The sequence below is a fragment of the Phascolarctos cinereus genome, unplaced genomic scaffold, assembly GCF_003287225.1.
Source record: "Phascolarctos cinereus isolate Bilbo 61053 unplaced genomic scaffold, phaCin_HiC Scaffold_619;HRSCAF=1251, whole genome shotgun sequence".
NCBI lineage: Eukaryota > Metazoa > Chordata > Mammalia > Diprotodontia > Phascolarctidae > Phascolarctos > Phascolarctos cinereus.
The window spans coordinates 1-22,943 of NW_027555979.1; the positions used below are offsets into that span (position 1 = coordinate 1).

Below are 22,943 nucleotides of genomic sequence, written 5' to 3' on the forward strand. Positions count from 1 at the left end.
CCACCCTTGGCACTGCTGCTGGCCCAGGCCAGGCTTCACAGCTCCTTGAGCAAGAACCAAGAACCTCCCCAACAGCAAGAACTCCACATCATGCCAAGAAAAACATTTTATTAGTCTACCCTCAAAACTCTGGAGCCCAACATCAGCCTCAAACTAGCTACCTAGCACTTCTGTATAGGTAGGGGGGCTGCCAGCTCATTGTGTGGGTGCTTCAAGCGCTGCTGGCCCTCAAGCTCGCTCGCAGCTTCTTGGGGTCTCGGTCTATGCTGCCCCCAGGCCTGGCTCCCACTGCAGCTCTAGAAAGGCCTTTGGCTCCAAACTCGCCTTTGTGTTTGCCTACACTAAAACAACTTCAATTCTTAAACACATGCACAGTCATTCTGAATTCATGTGAGAGCCACGAGGGACCTTGCCAACCCTCCTCACGGCTTCTTCAGGCCATAGGACATGCCTACAAGTAGCTGGGCCCCGGCAGCAGCGGGGAATGCCAGTCAACCGAGCCGGTGCGCCTGTGCTAATGCAGTTCACTCTTGTCGAATATGTCCTCCAGGCTTGGACTGGGGATGGTCCCAAAGAGCTGGTCGATGTCAGGAGACATGTAGTACTGACGGATGATGGCCTGGCTGAGCTGGGACCCTGGGGCAAGAGACAGAGGTCATGCCAGAGCAGGAGGCTCACAGGGAGATGCCACCCAGGTACTGATGACTGCCCCCTCAAGGCTATTCCAAACCTTCCCTTCTCTCCTCAAGCCTCCCACATCACCCCTGGTACCATGAGCCCTGACAGCTAAGAACCTTCCTCCTCCTCCTCCTCCCCACAAAGTTACCCTTCTCCCCTTCTGAGGCCTCTGACCTCAGGCCCCAGCTTCTCCTTTTTCCCATTCCATGAGGAGGTGGTCCTTCTGCTCAGCAAGGCCAAGTCCTCTCCAGCTGCCTTAATCCCAACTCTTTCTCTCTAATCTTTTCTGTTTCCCTCTCCAGTGGGGCTGCTTCCCTTGTCTCCCTTATCCCTGAAGACGCCTTAGGAGAGCCTGCCCTGCTACACCTCTCTTCCCCTTCCCCTCTCTCTGCCAAACTCCTTTAAAAAGACAGACTCTCACTGCCCCCCTTCCTCTCCTCAGTTCTTGCAATATGGCCAGCAGTGTCCTAACTACCAAACCAAACAATCCTTCCCTGACCTTTACCTTTCTTCATCTCTCTGTTGCTGATAGCACTACTAGGTGCCTTCTCCTTTCCTGGTTCTCTGTCTCAGCTTTCTTTGTTGAGTCTACTTCCAGATCGTGCCCCCTAACCATGAGTATCCCCCAGGGCTATATCCTGGGCCCTCTTCCCTGTTCTCTCCATATGATCTCATTTGGTGACGTCATCAGCTTTCATGAGTTCAACTACCATGTCTACATAGCATGTACCCAGCCATCACCTCTCTCCTCAGTGCCAGCCCCAAATCACCAATTGCACACCAGATATTTCAAACAGGATATCCCACAGACATCTCAAACTCGGAATATCCAATGTCCAGAATTCTTTCCCTCTCCCCTCGTCCACACTTCCCCCTTACTGCTGAGGGTACTGCCTACTTTGCTCACAATCTCAGTGTTACCAACTCCTCACTCCCTCTCATCCACATGATCCATCAGTAGCCAAAGTTTTTACTTCCTATTTCCACCTTATCTGACATAGGTCCTGCCATGCCACTCTAGTTCATGCAGGCCCTCGTGGCCTCACCTGCATTAGCACAGTGCCCTCCCAATTGGTCTCCCTGCCTCCAGCCTTTCCCCACCACCACCCATCCTCCACAAGACTACAAAGGGATTTTTCTTTTCTTTCTTTCTTTCTTTTTTTTTCTTTTTAGTGAGGCAGTTGGGGTTAAGTGATTTGCCCAGGGTCACACAGCTAGTAAGTGTCAAGTGTCTGGTCTGAGGCCGCATTGGAACCTAGGTCCTCCTGACTCCAGGGTCGGTGCTGTATCCACTGTGCCACCTAGCTGCCCCTCAAAGGGATTTTTCTAAAGCCCAACAGGGCACATCCCTCCCCTACTTAGCCTCTAGGTCAAATAGAAACTTCTGTTGGCATTTAAAGGCCAAGCTTCACAACTTGCTCCCAGCCTACTTTCTACCCTTGTTAGACATTGCTCTCCTTTAGTATACTATAGTCCAATTTAACAGGGAAGACATTTCTAACTGTTTAAGAGATGGGAGTCTACACTTACCGCTGGCCCAAGCAGGAGTAGGCTTTCGGGGCTGGTTCTCATCATCTGTGGAGTCATCACTATGAAGATCCATGCCATAGTTATCATAACTGTTCTTGGGGCCTCCTGCGGGGTCCTGTGGGGTCATTTCATAAGAGTTGCAAACTAGATTCTGAAGAAGGAAGGAGACTTTTTTTATCTCTTCTTGGCATACTGGAGGGTACATTGGGCTGCCAGAGCTGGAAGGACCTTCTGAAATGATCCGGTCCAAACCCTTCCCCCACCACCCAGACTGATGAGGAAGACTGAGGTCCAGGGTGGCCACAGGCCAGGACTAAGACTCAGGATATGTGTCCACCTCTCTGAGGCTCAGTTGCTTAACCTGTTAAGTATGGATAATTCACACTCTGCCCCTAGCACAAGGTTGCTGGGAGTCTCAGAGGAGAGAATGTCTGTAGAGACGATGACGTCAACAGAAGTCACAGTTTGTGAGGAGTCTGTCTCGAGCCCAGCAGAGCCCGAAGGCACATTTTCTGGGAATGTGTGGACCTCTCCTCTATAAGCTGGCCCTCACGGGGCTAGTGGGGCATTGTCATGTCTTGCTGGACCAAGTACCCGATCTCTGAGGATAAAGGGGAAAGAAGATGGAGACAGCATCCTCTTGATGTGAGTAGCCCTCTATCGTTAGCTAAACCTTCGACGACACTTCTGAGAGGCAGAGAGCTCTTCGCCTTGACCTTCCGCTGACTGAAAAAATCTAAACATCAGTAAATGGTACAGAAACTGGAGTCTGGTCCTGGCCACTGCTTGCAGACAGAGCTGAGGCATGGCCTGGGCTGAAGTGAATCTGCAGGGCTTGGTCCATCTGGTGGCTGGTCCAGAAGGGAGCCTCTGAGGTCACAGAATGGTGGGGAGGTTCAGAATTTTAGAGCTAGAGGGGACCTCGGGGGTCATTAAGGCCATCTCCCTGCCCCATTTTGCAGAAGAGAACCTTGGGGCCCAGAGAAGCTATGAGATCACACAGCTAATGCTCCATGCTGATAGCTGAAGACCAATCCAGTGTTCTCTCACTGTTTTGTCATTAGCCCCCACTGGTCTCAAACATAGCCTTGGGCTATAGCCATCACATGGCACTGACCACTCCAGCCCACCAAACAATGCAACTTTGTAAGGGGGATAGGCGTGGCTAGACGGTAGCTCATGTGAAAAGGACCCAGGGCTTTTAGGGGACTGGAACCTCAGTGTGGGTCAGCCAAATGACCATGGCACTCCAGAAAGCCAGGAAGAGAGAGAGCTGCTAATGCCCCAAGACAGGCAGGTGGGCGGGGCTTCCGAAACCAAGGAGGAAACACTGGTGCCCTCTGGTCTCTGCCCCCCTGCTAGGCTCAGGCTACAACCAGAAGCTGGACAGTCCCCAGAAAAGGGCAATCCAATGCCAGAGGACTTGGGACCACTGAGCCAGGAGGAGACAAGGCTAAGGGGCAACACACTGGGTCTGTCTCTTCCTGTCCATGCAGGGTGGGCAGAAGCAATGGCAACGGGGAGAAGCCACAAAGAGGTCACTCTGGGCACCTCCTGACATTCAGAGCTGTCCAAAAACACAACAGGCTGCCTTAGCAAGTAATGGGCTTCCCGACCCTGGGAGGTTGAATGACCATTTGCCCCAGCACTGGAAAAGGAGCCAGGGTGGGCTTGGCTAGTGGCCTAAGAGCCTCCTGGGAGCCTGCCTTTCTACAGCTCTGGGCAGGTCACACCTCCTAGCACCTGTATGGCCTTGCCAGGTGAGAAGGGGCGGGCAGGGAGCCACAGGTGGGGCCTCACCTGCACATCCACCTTTACATTCCAGCATTTGTTACTGACCCAGGCAGCAGCTGCAGCGTCCTTGGCCTTCTCCTGCTCCTCCTGCAGCTTCTTTGGCTCTTGCTGTTGACGGTGACACTCCTCCTGGGGCCAATGCAGCACACGAGTGAGTCCTGGAAACCCACCTAAGGCGCTGCCCCCCACCCTGTGCCCGGTTCCCAGAAAAAGCCCAAGAGACCAGGGGCAGCAGCCTCAGAATGGGCCATGGAGAGAAGGGGGACGGCTGTAGCCACGCCCAAGGACCCGTCTGTGCACAGATGAGGAGACTAAGGGCCATCCCCACCCAGTGCCTCACCTTCTTCCTCTTCTCCAGTTCCCACAGTAATCTCTTCTTCTCTTGCAGCTCCCTGAAAACCAAACACCCAACCTCATTAGTCACCAGCAGGAAGGGGGGCCAGAGGGCTGACCCTCACCCAAATCCTACCCTGCCACTATCCCCAGGGCTTAACACATCACTCTATAGCTGCTGGTGGCAACTGGACAGAGGATTTGCAAAAAGGAGAAACATCAGAAGGAAGCCAGTAGAATGTAAGCTTCCAGAGGGCAAGACGTGGTTTGTTTCTGTCTTTGTAGCCCCAGTACCTAGAAACAGTGGCATGTACATAGTAGGCACTTAATAAATGCTCAGTGAAATGTATTTTCTGTTGTATCTATTCCAAGAACGTTCTCAAACATTCTTCTGGCAGAGGAAAGGTGGAAGGTAGGTGTCTGAGCCCTTGTGTTTCTCTCCAGTACCACAGTGCCATCAGTTATCCCAAGCTGGGACATCTGGTGAAGGAGCTGGGAACTGGCACTGCCTCCCACCAGAGCGCTCCTACCTCTTTAAGGCCTCTGAACAGGCCCCTGGGCTCAGGCACTTGGAAGACCCTACAGAGATGGTGCAGAGACCAAATGAGACCCTGACGTAAAGTGCTTTGAAACTAAACGAAATGATTAATGTAAGAGATGCATAAGTATATGGATGGAATTTCTTATCTGGACCAGCAATTTCGTCAGAGCAGGGAACCTGGTGTGGAAACTGCCCCACCCAGTGTAGATGGGGCCACACGGCATGAATGAAAGGGCTCTCAGCCACACTACAGAGAGGCCACATCTACAAGGGGGAGAGGCTGGAACCACACTGACATGGTGGAAGTATCTCTACGAAAGAAGGAGCAAGCTGATGGGGGAAGGGCCAATCAAATTGTGATCTATGCATGGAATAGAATATTATCATGCAGCCAGAAATAACCAGTGAGACATTCAGGAAGACTCCTTTGACCTGGTACCGACAGAAGGAGACCCAGGAGAAGACCAGGCCTGATGACAGAAAGCGTCAGCTGAAAAGTGGAAGGAAAGGACAATGTGGACTGAAGAGTCACATGATCCCTTGTTCCCAGGACTCGTGCCCTTGGCTGTAGGGAGGTGGAGGGCACAGTGTTGCAGCTTATCTTTCCTTTACACAAGGAAGAATTCAGTGGGAGGAGGAAAGGGAGCATGTCTCTCAAAGACATTACTAAAACTTATTTTTAAAATACATAAATAAAAATAAACACTTCCTTGGGCTTGAATCCTTCTGCCAACAATTACTATTTGTGTTATAAGCAAGTCTCTTAACTCCTCTAAGCCTCAGTTTTCTTATCTGCAAGATGAGGATAATACCTGCAAATGCAGGCCTCTTAAAAGCATTGTGAGACTTTAAAACAGTGAAGGAGATGGGCCTAGCTGCCTACACTGGAAAACAGAGTAGATGAAGAATACATCCTGCCCCCATTATCCCACACAGTTGGTCACCCCAATGGGTATATACATGGATAAAGGGAAAAGGCCTTGACTTAGTAACTGATCTGCTCTAGGCTGAGTGTGAGGGATCAAGATGCTCACTTGAGTCCTAGATAAGATGAGCTGGGCCCAGAACAGTGCAGGAAAAATGGAGCAGAACAGGGTCTGTCTGGAGAATCGTGTGGATCCTCCCTGACCCCAACTGCTCCCTGACCTGAAAACCCATCGTCTCCACAGACCTACGCTACCAGCAACACCACCACAACCTCGGGCTCCCCCGAGGCCGTGGGCGAGTCTCATGACAGTGTCCAATTATCACCCCCACTTTTCAGGAAAAGAAACCGAGTCTTGGAGTGGGGAAGGGATGGGCTTAAGGCCACACTGAGAGTAAATGATAGAGCCAAGACGTGAGCCTAGATCTCACCTGCACTCTGGAACATCGCCCACTTGCCCTGCTGCCCAAGCACAGCTTGGCAAAGCCCCTGGAGTCGGGCCGGGGGTCTGCTGGGATCTCATTCACACTCAGTCTCTCACAGTGACATATACACCCAATCCCTGTGACACACATTCACAATCTCACAGCCTCTCTCTCTCTCACACACACACACACATACACACACAGGCAGAGAAGGCATGACCAGTGGGCAGGCCCTCACCACTTTTCCTGCAGCTTCTCGGGCTCCCTCTCAAGGGCCAGCTGCTGCTTCTCCTGCTCCATGATTCTCCGGGCCTCAGCCACCTTCCACAGACGCTCCTCTTCTTCCTTCGCAGCTGTTCCTGGCACCTCCGCTTTTCCTCCTCCTGGAGCTGGGAAAGAGAGGGAGACCATTCAGGCAGGCCAGGTGAGGTTGGGGGTGAAGCGGGCACAGCAGAGCAAAACCCTTGGCCCCTTCCAGCTCTAAATTAATGACTGTACAGGAGCCATCCTTGTTCAACCCAAATGTCCAAACTGCCCATGTGTTTGACTGCGGAACTAAGTTCTGGGCTAAAGAACAATTAGGCTTAGCCCACCAGAAAGAAACAGGCCAGTGAGGGAGAGCACTCATCCCAGAAAGAAGCCACCTCTTCCTGTCACTCAAGGAATCTCTCTCTTTTAGTGCCCCCCGCCCTGACCTTTTCTTTTTCATGATGCGTGGCTTGGGTCACCTCATCTGTTCCTTACCAAGAATTCTGGGAGGCAAATAGAATTTTACAAAAGAGGAAACTGAGGCAGGCAGCAGTTAAGTGACTTGCCTAGGGTTGCACAGCTACTAAGTCTTGAGGCTGGATCTGAATTTTGGTCCTCCTGACTCAAGGCCCAGCATACTGGGCCCTACAGCTAGCTGCCCCACAAGGAAGGGGTGTGTCTCAGCCCTCATCCAGTGAGGCCTAAGGAACTGACGATGGGCAGCTCTGCTCCTGCCTCCTTGGGCCTCCATCTCTCCCCCCTGGGATGCCCCCATCCTGCTCCACTTCCCTGCTGAAGCCTCTTCCGCCTCCTCCAGCTTCTTAGCTTTCTCCCTGGCCTCCTCCTCAGCCAGTCGCTCCTCCTTTGACTGCCAGCCACCAACACTGAGCGACCAATCCGACCCCCTCGTTTTACAGGTGAGGAAACATAGGGCGCAAAGGCCTGCCTCAGTTTCCCCGTCTGCAAAAGATCTCTTACAGCCCTCAGGTCGTCGTCCGGTGAGGCCAAGGGCCCGCCGGGGTAGACGCGCCTCCACGAGGCTGGCCCCCCTACGGGGAGAAGAGGAACCCCCCCGGAGAGGACGAGGACGCGGCGGGGGCCTCACCTAGCTTGCTCCAACACGCCCAGCCTGCCTCGCCCCGCGTCTCGAGGTCCTCGACTCCGGGGAAGACGACGCCGCCGCTTCAGTAGACGAGGTCTGAGGCGGGAAGCCAGGATTTTGAAAACAGAAGGCGTGGCCGATAGCGGGAAAGGCAGACCGGGCCGCTTATTGGCCCTCCTGGGTGACAATCAACGCCGATCCGAGGCGAGGTCAACGCCTTGCTTTCCACTTTTGGTCCTGGAGGCACCCCGGAGGGGAGGGGCGGCGGCCAAATGCTCTGAGAGGCGGGGGAAGACCAAAAGTCCCGGCGTGCCTCGCGGTGGCACCGCCCCCTCCCCCCTCCCCTGTTCCTTAACACTTAGTTACCGGGCTTTTATTAACTTCTCCAGGCCTATGTTGTAGCTGTCCCGTAGACGTAAACTTCTTAATGATTAATCTCAGAACCTCCAGAATCTGTTAAGATGTCTTTACTTGTATCTAATTTTTAACTCTAGGTCTAGGCTGGTCAGGCCTGGACCCACATGGAAAGGAGTTTTACAGGTTTGTTGTTTTCCTGGCTGCAGTCTTTCGAAGTCTCTGGCTACCTGCATTTTATATCTTACAAGGTACAGACACAGAGACACACTGACAGACAAACTGACAGGACAAATACAATACAAACATAGTGTTCACTTAATGACACAGAGAGAGGGAATTAGAGGCTTGTTAGAAAACCCCCAACACTAATTAGCTATTAGTATTCCAAGGAAGGGGGTTGGGGAATTTGCAAGGATCCAAGACCTGAGAGTGTAACTGGACCTTTTGAGTCTTGCTCAAAGTGTCCCTGAGATTGCAGAATCAAAGGGGCAAGTCCCAATGAAGTTAAATTTGGGGATCTGAGTCCCCATCAGGACCATGCATAGAGTGCAGGAATGGAAAGCCAGGTCCTGCCCACAGTGTACCATTACTAACTGCTCAGGGAATCATTATGTTGAGGAATTCTCTCCACTGCTTGGGAGCTTTTAGCGTCCCATGACTGAGGGTCAAGGATAGGAGGCCAGCTAAGGAATTGGCTCTGGCTAACAGCACATTCAGCTTCCTGGGGGTAACCTTTCAGGCCGTCTTAGAGTATATAGGCAATCAGCAGCCTTCTGTGGTAATTTAGGGTGCATAAATAACGCATTTCCCAGGAGAGGGAGGGATGGATCAAGGGGGGGGGTCAGCCAAGGGAGAAAGGGGAGTACTTGGAATGAAACTGGCAGGATTTATTATCAGTAAGAAAACATTCCCTGCTTAAGACCAGGACACAAGGAGAATTGTAAAAGCAGGACACAATTGTAAAAGTAGTCCTTTTAGAGAACTGTAGGGTCTGTGATCCAAAGACAACAAGTTGGTGTTACAATAATAGATGAGACCATCTGTTTTACTATGTCCTTATATAAGGGTTGGGGACTTTCTAACATTATTAGGTTACCAAGTGGATGGGGGGTCGGTGCTGTGGGATTTCTTCATGGTTGTCCATCTAGTTCATCCAGATGTAGTGAAATGCATAAATCATTAGCATTTCTATATATTACCAAACAAAATCCAGCAGCAAGAAATAAAAAGTAATTCCATTGAAAATAACTGTAAATGATATAAAATATAAAATCTACTTGCCAAGACAAACCCATTTGAATATGAGTACAAACTGATTGTATATGAATACAATCACAAAACACATTTCACACAATAAAGTCAGATCTAAACAATTGGAAAAATATTGCTCATGGGTAGATGGAACCAATATAATAAAAATGGCAATGCTGCCTAAATTAATCTATTCAGTGCCAGACCAATCAACTACCAAACAATTATTTTATAGAGCTAAAAAGATATATAAAAAACAAATTCATGTGGAGAAACAGAAGGTCAAAAATACCAAGGGAATCAATGAAGGAAAAAAAAAACCATGAAGGAAGGTAGCCTAACCTTACCAGATCTCAAACTATCATAAAGCCATAATTATCAAAACAGTTGGGTAGTGGCTAAGAAAGAGAATATTGGATTAGGTACACAATACACAGTAGTAAAGGACCACAGTAATCTGGTGTTGCATAAACCCAAAGACTCAGACTACTGGGACCACAACTCCCTCTCTGACAAAAATTGCTGGGAAAACTCAAAAATAGTTTGGCAGAAACTAGGTAGAGACAAACATCCTGCAAATTGTCGTTTGTCCTTTTTTCTTGAAGAGGACCATGACATCAGGGAAGTGATGCCAGGACTTGCAAGTGAATGGGATTTAAGTGAGGGAGGGCTGTGCAAAGTGACCGCCCTCACTTTCTCCTCTGGAGTATCTGGGTCCAGTGGCCAGATATAGATCAGGATGTCTGGAGATGACCCCAGCTGCAGTGGGAGACCTTGGCCTTTTTCAGCTAAGGTCTTTCCCAGGTCTCAGTTTGACTGAGGCAATGCCCATTCAGTGCTTAAGGCTAGGTAAGTAGAAATAAGGAAAGGAATGGCCTGTTTTACCAGTCAGGAAAACAAACAAACCAACCAATCCTCTGGGAGGGGAAGACTCTCAGGGTTTCTGGCCACAATACAAACAGCTGCTGTCTACATTCACTATGAGCCAATCCGGGCCCACACAATGACTAGACAGGGCTTAGCCTGGGACCTCTCCGTGGCCAATCAATGAGAGGCAGCGTGACTTGGGTTTAAGACATGGTCCTTACAAAAGAAATCTAGCCTGTAAACCGCCAGATATCTTTTGAGGTTTCCGTGATCAAAAGAGAGAAACAGTGCCTGCCCTCAGGAAGTTTACGTCTAAGGGAGAGAGCTGCAACACAGACCTAGAGAAGTCAATCAAAGCCAGGTACCTAAGTGTTAATGAACGGGGGGGGGGGCGGTGCCACCGCAAGGCACGCCGGGACTTTTGGTCTTTCCCCGCCCCTCAGAGCATTTGGCTGCCGCCCCTCCCCTCAGGGGTGTCTCTAGGTCCAAAAGCGGAAGCAAAGGCGTTGACATCGCCTCGGATCGGCGTTGATTGTCACCCAGGAGAGCCAATAGGAGGCCCGGTCTGCCTTTCCCGCTATCGGCCACGCCTTCTGCTTTGAAAATCCTTGCTTCGTGCCTCAGGCCCCGTCTACTGAGGCGGCGGCGTGGTCTTCAACAGAGTCGAGGGCCTCGCTACACGGGGCGAGGCGGGCCGGGCCAAGTGGAGCAGGCTAGGTGAGGCCGCCTCCTCCTCCTCTCTGGGGGCGGCTCCCCTTCTCCCCGCAGGGGGGCCGGCCTCGCGGAAGCGCGTCTACCCCGGCGGCCCTCGGCCTCACCCGATGACCGCGTGAGGGCCGTAAGAGACTATTTGCAGACCGGGACACTGAGGCAGGCCTTTGCGCCCTCTGTTTCCTCACCTGTAAAACAAGGGGGTCGGATTGGTTGCCCAGTGTAGGATCGAGGCCCGACTCTTCCCTCAGCCCACGCTGGGAGCGAGGGAGCGAGCCAGGCTGCTCCCGTTTTATGGATGGGGGAGCAGAGGGGGTGGTGTTGGGGCCGCAGGCTCTGGCTCGCCGTTTCTGGTCACGAGCCCCAAGAAGGAGCCCCTTTCTTCAGCTGCGTGGCAGCTTTCTAGCTCCTTAGGCAATGCGTGTCGGTTGAAAGACTTGAACTCTTCCTCTCAGTCTTCCCTTCCTGCCTGAGACAAGCCTTGATCGCTGGGCAAGTCACTAGTGACAGGCAGGCTTGAGTGGAGCAGGGGCCGGGTGCCCACAGGGCTGCTGGGATACCTTCCCAGCCCCGGGTCTCAGGAGCAGGGCCTCTCATCCGTTTCCATGTGCACTGATCTCTCGGGCAGTCTGGGGAAGCCTGCGAACCTCTTTTCTCAGCGTGGTGATTGACACGCAGAAAGCCAACTGCACAGGCATAGGAGAGGACCGATTCCATAGACATGTAAAAATCAAAGAGTAGAAAATCACAAAGTCACAGACCTCCCAGAAATCTGGCCCTGCAAGAATCCCTTTCCTGCACAAAATGTTACGTATTGTTGTTATTACTGCACTTTAGGCTGTAGGACGTGTGCTTGCATTGACTTAGAACTGCGTAGTAGTCCTGGTTTCACAGATTTAAGACTGGAAGGGACCCCAAAGGCCAAGTTCAGTGCCCTTCTTTTGCCCATGAGGACACCTGAGGCACGGAGAAGTTGGCCCAGGGTCGCACAGCTAGTGAGGGAGGTGACATTTGAATCCAGGGCTTCCTGACCCCGAGTCCAAAGACCCCCTCCTCCCACCGTGCCACACAGGATGGACGGAAAGCACGAGTTCCAAACAAGGACATCACCTACCTGTCTCCTGGAAATTGCTCTCTATTTCTTTGTTCACTCTGTATTTGCTTCTAAACAGAGACACCCTGGGTTAAGCACTTTCAAGGACCTCAAAGGTTTTCTAGACCAACCTGCCCTTCCTCTAATCTCAGGTTCAGTGATTGGCCCATGTTCACACAGCATGTGTTGGAGCTGGAATTCTAACCCAGATCCTTTGATTCTCTGTGCCACATCTGCAAAGCAGTGCTCATCTGCAGCCACCTTACTCTAGATGAGTTCAGATGCTTCTTGTTTCTTGTTAAGGGTCTGCTTGATTGCTGCTTCCTCCCTCTCCTTTACTTAACCCTGCTGGCAAGGCTTGGTCGTAACCCTCAGTCTGTCTTTGAGTGCCATCAGACGCCTGGTTAGTGGGTGACGTTATTTGGGGGGCAAGGAGCTCATAACTGTTAGGGGTTTGGCCTGAGGCCAAATGTGTTACAGAATATACTGTGTGGAGGAGAGGGGCGTTGGAGTGGTGGGGAACCTTGACTGAACGGAGAAAACCACTGTGGCCTCAATTCCTGCATCCCATCTCTTCCAGTTAGGGGGGCTCTGCATGGGAAGGTGGCAAGTTTAGGGTCAGAGAGAGAGTTTTAGAATATTTGCCAGCTGCTGTTGTACCTGGGTAAAGTGTTCCAAACCCATCCCTCATCAGGCTCTGTACTGGGAGGGAGAGCAGTGGTTGGGGACCTGGCATCACCTCTGCCCCTGAGGGGAGTGCAAGCTGGCTGACAGTGGTTCAGAAGCAAGACCACAACTTATTTTATGATCTTAAGCCAAGGTTTCCTTAGCATGGGGTCATTTTGATTGGGGCGGGGCAGGGGTGTAGGGAGTGGGAGAGAAGCCTCAGAAAGTGGATGAAACTTCTTAGATAAGCAAAGTCTTTCCTTGTGGAGGGAGGGTGTTCTTGTAACCGCTAATTTTTTTTCTAACCACTAATTAAAGAGGAAATCTTTGTTTTATTGTTTTTTTTGCACCAGTCACACAACACCACCCCACATATCCCAAACCCCCAACTGTGAGCTGTATTATGCAAAAAAAAAAAAAAAGAAGAAGAAGAAGAAGAAGCAAACCAAACTGACACATTCCCCACTTGATGGGCATCCCCTCAACTTCTAATTCTTTACCCCCAGAAAAGAGCTGTTATAAATGTTTTTGTACTTATAGGTGCTTTTCTTTTTTGTTTTTTCTCTCTCTTAGGATACAGACCTAGTGGTTATATTGCTAGGTCAAAGGGTACACATGACTTTATAGCCCTTTGGGCATAGTTCCAAATTGCTCTACAGAAGGGTTAAATCAGTTCACAACTCTACCAACAGTACATTAATGTCTCATTTTTCCCACATCCCCTCCAAATCTGTCATTTACCTTACCTGTCCTTTTAGCCAATCTAATAAGTATGAGGTAGTACCTCAGAATTGTGTTCATTTGCATTTCTCCAATCAGTAGTGAGTTAGAGTATTTTTTCATATGGCTATAGATAGCTTTAATTACTTCATCTGAAAACTGATCATATCTTTTGATCATTTATCAGTTGGAGAATGGCTCTTATTTTTATAAATTTGACTCAGTTCTCCATATGCTTGAGAAATGAGGCCTTTATCAGAGAAACTTCAAATTTTCTTTTCATAGTTACTGTTGCTAACTGTATTTCCTTCCCTCCATTTATTCTATTCTCTCTCTCCCTTCACCCTGTCCCTCTTCAAAAGTATTTCGCTTCTGAGCAACCTCTCCCCCAATCTACCCTCCCTTCTACCACCACCCCTTTCTCTTATTCCCTTCCTCTGCTTTCTTGTAGGGTAAGATAGATTTCTGTGCCCAATGTGTATGTTATTCCCTCTTTGAGCCAATTCCGATGAGAGTAAAGTTCACTCACTCCCCTTCCCTTCCTCTCCACTGTATTTTTACGTTATTTTTAGTTTATTTTTTAGGCAGTTGGGGTTAAGTGACTTGCCCAGGGTCACACAACTAGTAAGTTTTGGTCTAAGGCTGAATTTGAACTGAGGTCCTCCTGACTTCAGGGCCGGTACTCTATCTACTGTGCCACCTAGCTGCCTTCCCTCTCCACTGTAAAAGCTTTTTCTTGCCTCTTTTCTGTGAGATAATTTCCCCCCATTTTCTCTCTCCCTTTCTCTTTCTCTCAGTACATTCCTCTCGCCCCTTTATTTTTTTAGATATCCCTTCATTTTCTACTCACACCTGTTCCCTCTCTCTATATGTACTCCTTCTAACTACCCTAATATGAGAAAGATTTTATGAGTTAAAAATATCATCTTCCCATGTAGGAATAGAAACAATTTAACCTTATTAAGTCCCTTATGATTTCCCTTTCCTGTTTACCTTTTTATGCTTCTCTTGAGTCTTATATTCAAAAGTCAAATTTTCTATTCAGCTTTGGTCTTTTCATCAAGAATGTTTGAAATTTCTCTATCATATTGAATGTCCATTTTTTAACTTGAAGGTTTATACTCAGTTTTTCTGGGTAGATGATTCTTGGTTTTAATCCCAGCTTCTTTGACCTCCAGTATATCATATTCCAAGCCCTGCAGTCCCTTAATGTAGAAGCTGCTAAATGTTGTGTTATCCTGATTGTGTTTCCACAGTGCTTGAATTGTTTCTTTCTGGCTGCTTGTAATATTTTCTCCTTCACCTGGGAACTCTGGAATTTGGCTCCAATATTCTTAGGAGTTTTCCTTTGTGGATCTCTTTCAGGAGGAGTTTGGTGGCTTCTTTCCATTTCTAAGGAGGAGGCCCTAAAGGTGTTGTCCAGGTAAATCCAGGGCTGAAGGGCCCATGTGGGTGCAGCAGGAAGGGGCTATTAGCCCAGGGCACAGGACACCAGGCAAACCCTGACTTTGAACTAAAGGGTCATTGGCAGAAATACACATTTAAAAAGGGGAGAGCCTTATGGGAAACCTTACTCCTGTAGCAAGGCAGAGCCAGAGGAACTGAGAAAGAGGAACATGTTTGTCTGTGGCCCATTCCACACCTGCCAATGTTCTGCCAGTTTGGGGGTGTTTTCCTTCCTTTCTCCTCCTCTCTTCTTTTCTTCCCTTCCTTCCCTCCTTCCTTCCCCGCTCTCTCCCTCCCTCTGTGCCAGGCACTGTACAAAGCCCAGAGAACAAGACATTCTCTTCTCTGTGAAGTGGATCTTGTTTCTAAAGGGATCTGACCAGGCCTGAGCACCTCCCTCCCCTCATTCTGGACATGCCCTTCATGTACTCCATCAGTGTCAGAAACTGGCTTCCCCAGGGCATTCCTCCTCCATTTCCCCTCCATGTGCCCTGGTGATCTTTTAATGCTTCTCCTGACACTCAGATTCCATAATTCCTTGCTGCCCTCCTCTCTCCAAGCCCCCATTCCCTTTCCTCTTCTCATTCTCTAGCTTCTCCCTACCTCCCATCCTTGGGTTCTGCCCTCTTTGTCCTTGAGTGCCAGGTGAGGAGGAGTGATCTCTAGAGCTGTAAGGATGGAAGCTGAGCAGGGCCCCTCTAGTCTAATCCCCTCGTTGTGCAGTTGGGAATCCTGAGGTCCAAAGACTTGCCCAAGGTCACTCAAGTCATAAACATCAGAGGTGAAATTTGAACCCAGGGCCTCTGTCTTCCCTAGACCATGCAGCCTCCCTCAATGTAGGCCGTGGGGATCCCTGACCTACTGCCAAGGCTGGCATGGAAGGGGAGGAGGCTGCCAGATTGGGGCCTTGCTCTCCCACGGGGATGAGGGTTCTACCAGATATGGCATCTTATATGAGGCATCTTAGGGTGAACTAAGTACCGTTCAGGTTAAAGGGACCTTTGTGGCCTGGTCTGGGCACAGCATGGAACCAGCTGTGTCCAAAGCTCAATTATCTGGAGCTTCAGGTTAGCAGAATGCTTTACAAACGTTAGCTCCTTTGATCCTTAGAACAGCCCTGGGAGTAGGAGCTGTTATCATCCCCATTTTACAGGGTCACACAGCTGCTAAGTGGCCAAGGTGAGATTCTAACTCAGGGCTTCTTGACTCCGAGTCCAGCACCCTGTGCCACTTAGTTGTCCTCTGTGTGACTGCATCTGTGAGGAAATGTGTCCCAAGTCCCAGACAGACTTTGAGGCTCCAACCTGTTGGGGGCCTGAATAGAGCCCTGGGCTCCCAGACAAAAGAGCTTGAGCAAATCAAATGGCCTCCCTGGACCTCACTTTCTTATCTTTAAGGTGAAGGATTTGGCCTAGACGGATCCCCTGGATTGGGTCCAGGTCTAACCTTCTCAAATGCTGTAAAGACAAGGTTAGCCTTTTCAGAACCCCTGGTGAGTAGGTGAGGCTGGCCCATAGGGATAGCACGGGAGGAGAAGGAGATTTGTCCTCCTTTCTGACGAGCAGGAAGGCCCAGGGGCTCTTCCAGGCCAAAGGGGCCATTGATGGGGAGGTGAGCAGTTTAGATGTTCTGTGACTCTTCTTTTCTCCTCTTTGCCCCTCAGTGACTTCAGTGTGGAGCCTGAGCTGATGCCCAAAACGCCATCTCAGAGGGACCGCCGGAGAAAGAAATAGTTTTCCTCCATGCAGGATAAGAACAAGCCCCCAACCAGGAAAAGGTAGGTGGCTGCTGGGCCCCAGGGCCAAGCGGGCAGGGCAGGACAGCAGAGACAGGCCTGGGTTTGGTGTCACTATCTGCCTGTGCCCCTCCTCAACTGTGACATCTACATAGGCCTTTGTAAATAGAAGGCCTCCAAGGTCTTGTCCATTAAAATGGTGGTCCTGTGACAAGGGTAGAGCGCTTAGCACCGTGCTCAGTGCTTTGGGAAATATGGAATGAAGTACAAGACGTCGAGGGGAGAGGAGACCCAGAGAAGAAGCAAGGGCAGGGCAGGGGATGATCTTGGTGCTGGTGTGTGGTCCCTCAAGAGGGCCTAGGACCATGGATTTGGAGCTGAAATGGACCTTGGGGGTCCTTGAGTCCAAGATCTTCATTTTTATAGATGAGGAAACTGAATTAAATAGGTAACGTGACTTGCCTAGGGTCACCCAGCTGGGAAGTGTCTGTGGCTGGATTTGAACTCAGGCCCTCCTGACTCCAGGCTCAGTGCTCTGTCCACTGTAAGTTCCTTGAGGGCAGGCATTGTGTTTTTGCCTTTCTTTGTATCCGTAGCACCTTAGCACAGTGCATGGCACATGATAGGGACTTCCCAAATGGTGTTAGATTGGCGGTGCCTAGGGCCCTGCTTTCCGTCTCATGCAGGTTGTCCCACTGTGAGAGACTAAGGAGTCGTTGACACAACCACCAGCTACTTCAGAGCAAAGATAAGCCAGAGAAGCTGGTTCTGGTGGCAGCTGACAATAGCTCCGTCCCTCGTCGGACTCTAACCCAAGCAGCAGCAGCCTCCTCGCCCCCTGAATCGCCCATGGTGCTCCCCATAAAGCCTATGAACCTGGCAGCAGTGAATGGGTTTGTGCCTGTTATAGAGATCAGCGTCAGCGAGCAGCAGAGTGCTGAGAATTACCTGGTGACAAATAAGACCAAGACAGCTGTCGTCAGCTTGGGCTGCAAAGATGAATTGATGTCCAAACAGCAGGCAGAAAGCCTCCCTGAGCCAGCGCCTGGGACCTTCTTGGTGGTGCCCACTGAGGTGCCTGAGGTGCAAGCTGCGGGGTCTGTGGCCAAACTCCAAATAGCCCAGCCAGTGGCTGTGATGACCAAGCCGGGCAGGGCACCCTCCTCACCAGGAACACAGACCCAGCCAGAGATTGAGCTCCTCTTGGACTTGCTGGAAAGCCCTCAGACCGTGATAGGCCCCTGCTGTGACTGGTGCTCGGTGCGTAGGAGCCTGGTGCGCAAATTCTCACAAGCCCACAGGGCCTTCTTGATTCGTAAGGACTCCGTGGTCCCGAAGAAGATCAGCTCTGCTCGACGGTCCTCCAGGAAGCTGGCCCTGGAACCAGCAGTCACAGGCTACATCACCTGTAAGTTGTTTGGCATTTCCTGGGCGCTGAAGCTCAAGCCCTTTGTCCCTCGCAGTCTGTCTGCCTTCTGCCTCGTTTTAGCAGAGATGAGGGTGCCCCAAGCACTCAGGTTCCTAGAATGTCTGCACGGGAAGGGGATTCCAGGATTGAAGAAGAGTTCCTAGAAGAGGAAAGTGGGAAGGAAGGGAGCCCCTCACCCATCCCTAGACTTGGAGGAGTGTCTGAGCCCCCTCCGTACTGTGACAGATGATAGAAGTCACTCTGGGAGGGCCAGAGCAGGGATTGGAGCCTCCTCTGGCTCCTGGTCTCTGTCCTCCATGTGGCCTGGGAAGGCTGGCCTAGCAGAGGATGGGGTTGGTACAGTCTCCCAAGGTGGAAAGGCTGTGGATGATTCCTTGTGCCCAAGAATCTGCCTGATTAAATAACAAGGGATTTGTCATTGGCCCTGCAGGGTCCTGGATGGAGCCCTAAACTGGGAGGCCTTAGCACCTGGGTCATCTCTGGGCAGAGTCACCTTTCTTGACTCAGTTTGCCCATCTGTGAAATGAGAATAATAGCAGTGCCTGCCTGATAGAGTTGTGAGGATCAGGGCATTGACAGGCTTCTTAGCTCCCCTGGTAGTGAAAGGGAGGGCTGAGAGCAGAGGACTTGTGGATCCTCCATAGAGCACCCTCCCCGCCTGCTGGAGAGTGTCCTCTCCACTCCCTTCAGCATCCTCTGAGAACCTATTGTGCTCAGGCTGCCTGCCTAGGGGGTCCCTCTCCTTGATTTCGGAGAGAACGAGTAGATAACCCTATGGGGTGGGAGGCAGTTTAGGTGACACAGATTGGGGCTGAGGCCTGCAAGGCATGTCAGATAGCTAGCAGACATCTCCTGACTCCTTCCAGCTCGTAGCCTTTCACTGAACTACCCTGCCTGCTGTTAGACATTGGATACTAATGACCTGCCTGAGATAGTTGGGTTATCATTTCAGTAAAGAGATTTTGAGGTCCTGTGTTAAGAACCAAGTTGATTTAGAAAGGCCCACAGAGGAGTAACTTTGACGTAGTTCTGAGGCCTTAGTGACATAGAGGGTCTGTGTTGGTCAATCTGACTGTTACCTAAGGGCCTTTTTATCCCAGACTACAGTGCAGAGGCAGCCATGAGGCCCATGTTTTGGGACCCCTGGAAATCTCTTGGAGATAGGGGACGGGCCCCTCCTAGGTAGATAAGCACTCCCTATTTGAGCAGTTGTGGCATTGGCGCTAGCAGGAGAAAAGAGGGAAGGGGAGTGTATCAGACACAGAGATTGGTGCCGTTATTGAGTCGATTCAGTTGTGTCCCACTCTCCCTGACCCCATTTGGGGTCTTCTTGGCAGAGTTTCTGGAGTGGTTTGCCATTGCCTTTTCCAGCTTATTTTACAAATGAAGAAAGTGAGGGAAATGGTGTTAAGTGACTTGCCCAGGGTCACACAGCTAGTAAGTTTCTGAGCCCAGATTTGAACTCAGGAAGAGGAGTCTTCCTGCCTCCAAGCCTAGCATTTTATGTGACACCTAGCTACCCTGATTAGTACTAGGGAGACGGGTGTTCTAGGACCCTGATCCAGAGTGACGAGTGGGGAGAAGTGAGGGAAATGTGGCCAAAGAGCCAAAGCTCCCTGGGGTGATAAAAGCAGTCTGACTGAAGCTCAAGCCAATCCTTTGCATGTACAGGCTTTGGAACGGATGGCAAGTGCTCAGTGTCCCAGGAACAGCATCTTTCTGCACAAGGAGCTCTCTCTGCAGGGCTTGGGGATGAGGCGGGGAGTGTCAAGTTTGTCCCCACCAGTTAAGGGCCCTTTGGGATTCTGGAAGTCAGGAGCTTAGCTAATAGGTCAGTGATCTGGGAAAAGCAGCAAGCTAAAGTAGAAGGAGGCCTGGGCTGGCAAATCCCTACCTGTGTGTCCTTGGCCATGTCACTTTTCCATTGTGGGCCTTAGTTTTCCCATCTCTAAAATGAGAAGGCAAGACTAGATACCTTGGAGGCCCCAGCTGTGTCCAGACCCAGTGATCCCAAGGGGAGGCAGGGAGAGTAGTTTGGGGCAGCTCCAAATCTGGGATTGCCTCTTGGCTTGCATTTTTTACTTTTTGGCTTTCAAGGTGTCTTCCTTCTCGTTGCCAAGGCTGCAGGGGGAGCTTGGTCAGATACTACAACAATTCAGGAAAAGCCAGGCTTGAAAAGTTCCCTGCATCCTCCTCTCTGACTCTCTGGCTCTTCCTTCCCAAAGGCTGGTAGGAGGCTCTGGGCCCACTTGTTCATGTTGAGATCAGGTCGACTACTCCTCCCATTTGGACAGGGAGCTGTGCCTGGGGCCTTTTGGCCTCTGTGACGTGATGGTTGCAGAGGCCCAGAATGAACCGTTAGCCTCATCTTGGTCGGCGGCTCTCTTCCTTTTCTTGGCTCATAGAGTTGAGGAGTTGCCACGACCTGACTGGTGAGGCTGGCAGGTCTATGAGAGTAGGCCCCATCTAGTTTGTGACCCCCACAATGAGGACTTGAGCCAGTGACTTAGGCCAGCACCTTCATTTTGCAGGCGGGGTTGCTGAGGCCTAGAGAGAGGAGGGGGCTTGACCAGATTTCCCCAGCCAGTACATAACAGTCCTGGAGCTCGACTCCCAAACCAGGACTGTCTCCACAAGACCATGTGGTCTCAAGGGGGACTTAAAAGATTAGCAGGGAGAATGGGAAGTGAAACCTGAGAAGAACAGGTCTCCTGAATCCCTGCCGTCCCAGTCTGTAGAAGATGCTGGGAAAAGAATTGAGTGGTTCCCATCTGACTTGTGATTATCATTAATAAACCATTTTTGTCACACCTTTGAGATGCTTTCTATACATTATCTCATTTGACCTTCCCAGTACCACCTGTGGGTAGGTACTACAGATATTATTATCCCCATCTTACGGATAGGGAAACTGAGGTTCAGAGGGGATAGAGTGACTTGATCAGGGTCAAATGACTCTTGTCAGGTGGGGGATTTGAACCCGGGTCTTTAGTGATCCCAAGTCTAGTGCCCTTCCAGGGCATGCTGCTGTTCTCTGACTGCCTTCTTTGTCCTGGATTCTTCCTTTCAGGCCACAGCTACCTGGAGAGGCTCCTGGGTGTAGAAGTATTCAGGAAAGCCAGGTGAGACACAGATGTCTTTGTCCACAAGCCATGCTCTGAGTGCTCAGCGATCAGTGCAGACAAGGGATCACTCCTCCTCCTGTTGCCCCCGGGGCTGAGGACAAACAGGTGTCATCACAAATGATTCCAGACCCTTCAAGGGGAAGCCAGAGCTCAGCTGGTCCTCTTCAGGCACAGGCACATGCAGACTACACCATAACCCTGGCTTCCCACCACCAGAGGCCAAGAGCATGCACTTTGGGCCACTTAGGGGTCAGGTGGGCCTCCTGTGGTCACTCCCCCAACCTGGCCACTGTCACCCACAGCTAGGCCTCCTCTGAATCATGCCCCCTTCCATGGTCCTGACCACTTTATGGGTGCTTAATTGGCAATCCCAGAATTCCACGTTGAGGAGAGGAGAGCAAGGGGATGGTGACATGGAAGGCCCAATGAAGACCTGTCCCCTGGAGCCAGGGGAAGGAAGGTGGGCGGCTTTTCTGTGACAGTCTGATGCTTATTGCCCCTTGGCCTCAGAGGCCTCTGAAGCCACCCGGAGGGGACGGCTTCCCTCCATCACTGAAATGCACCCCCACTCGCCTGCGGTGGGCAAGACAACTATTGCTGGGAGCTTGGCTTGAGCATTGCCAAAAGCATCCTGGCCCCGTCACTGTGTCCTTCAGGGGTGGAGGAGGTGGCCCAGAGACACCTGTGGTAGCAAAGCCTTCCTCGAGCCCCAGGTCTCTAATCATAGATTTGTAGGAGGTTGGAGTGGGGAAGAATCTGACTGGTTCAGTGGAAGGGGCCCGGGCTCTGGGGTCAGAGCTGGCCTTGGGGGTGGTGTTGGTAGCTCTGCTTCTGACCTCACCTGAGTCACATGGCTTCTCTAGACCTCAATTTCCTCATCTCTAAAAGGCGAGGGTTGGACTCATGGCCTTGGCTCAAAGGCTGTGATCCTCCGAACCCCTTCATTTTAGAAAAAGGAAACTGAGGCTCAAAGAGAGAAAGGCATGTGGCCAGTTTGTGGCAGTGCTCAGCATGAAAGGCCAAGAGCCTGCCCTGGGAGGGTGGTGACTGTCAGAAGGCTGCCCCCCCACCACCCCTGTGTGCTGGTGGTCAGATCTGCCCTCCCAGGGAGGCTGGTGGTGCCACCCCTCCATGTGCAGCCTCCTTCCCTTGCCATTACAGTGGCCTCCTCCTTGAGCTCTCTGCCTTTCTTAGAACCACCAGATCTGACCATCAGCCCTCTGTTTCCAAGGCTCCCTGCCTCTGGGATCAGATACGAACTCCAATTTGTCCTTTAAAGCCCAGTACCATCTGGCTTTGTGCCCTCTTGGCAGGCTTTCTACACCTTCCTCCCAGTTTAGCCAGCCAGCCCCTTTGCCGCTCCCTTCCCCATGCCTTTGTGTAAGAATCCTCCCCTGCCCCTTGCATCTGCTGGTTTTTCCTGAACCCAGGTTATTGGTGATGGGGCGGGTTGCTCTGCCTGGGTCAAGAGAATGGAGCTTCCTGGTGATGAGGAGATGTGGCCCCCAGAGTCCACTCCTCCTGGTGTTTAGGGGCTGGGCTGTTCATCAAGCTTTCTCTGTTTCCTTTCAGCTCTGAAGAGGAGGTGAAGTGTGCAAGAGAAACTGAGCAGGAGGTAGGCAGGGCTCTGGGGAGAGGGGCCTAGGCCCCAGTTGGGAGAGCAGGCGACAGAAGGGCCTCTGGCCACGTGCTCTTGGACTCTGTCGTAGCCACTAGAGGCGGCCTCTACCTCCAAAGTCATTCCTTGAAATGAACCAATCTTTTCCTACCTTGCAGTGTCCTGGATCAGGGCCTCTGTTCATCAAGCCATAGGTTCCCAAAGTGGGCAATACCACCCCGGGAAGGTGCTGGGATGATCCAGGGGAATGGTAGTAATTTGAAATGATGCAAATTTAAAAAAAAATTAAAGAGTTAAAGAAGTTAGATTTCCAGGGGAGTACTGCAAAGGGGGCAGTAGGCAAAATAA

At 51.0% G+C, this 22,943-nt stretch overlaps 1 protein-coding gene and 2 long non-coding RNA genes across 3 annotated transcripts; 1 reads left to right on the plus strand and 2 right to left on the minus strand.

The window, feature by feature from the left end:
- Positions 1 to 93: 93 nt before the first annotated feature.
- On the minus strand, positions 94 to 2,296 carry LOC144458168 (uncharacterized). Its single transcript, XR_013487714.1, has 2 exons — positions 2,209 to 2,296; positions 94 to 636 (listed from the first exon to the last, which is right to left on the minus strand). It is a non-coding gene; the product is annotated as an uncharacterized LOC144458168 (long non-coding RNA).
- A 1,991-nt stretch (positions 2,297 to 4,287) lies between these two features.
- LOC144458169 (uncharacterized) lies at positions 4,288 to 7,850 on the minus strand. The gene is made up of 3 exons (XR_013487715.1): positions 7,581 to 7,850; positions 6,465 to 6,615; positions 4,288 to 4,394 (listed from the first exon to the last, which is right to left on the minus strand). It is a non-coding gene; the product is annotated as an uncharacterized LOC144458169 (long non-coding RNA).
- A 2,807-nt stretch (positions 7,851 to 10,657) lies between these two features.
- On the plus strand, positions 10,658 to 17,995 carry LOC110204570 (inner centromere protein-like). Its single transcript, XM_020980732.2, has 4 exons — positions 10,658 to 10,769; positions 14,608 to 14,665; positions 16,352 to 16,465; positions 17,110 to 17,995. Exon 4 carries the CDS (start codon positions 17,273 to 17,275, stop codon positions 17,993 to 17,995), a length of 723 nt encoding a protein of 240 aa, XP_020836391.2. The 5' UTR covers positions 10,658 to 10,769; positions 14,608 to 14,665; positions 16,352 to 16,465; positions 17,110 to 17,272.
- Positions 17,996 to 22,943: the final 4,948 nt, after the last annotated feature.

What these genes read in the sequence shown, in the direction of transcription:
- LOC110204570 (XM_020980732.2), top strand. Translation starts at nt 17,273, where the DNA reads ATGGTGCTCCCCATAAAGCCTATGAACCTGGCAGCAGTGAATGGGTTT.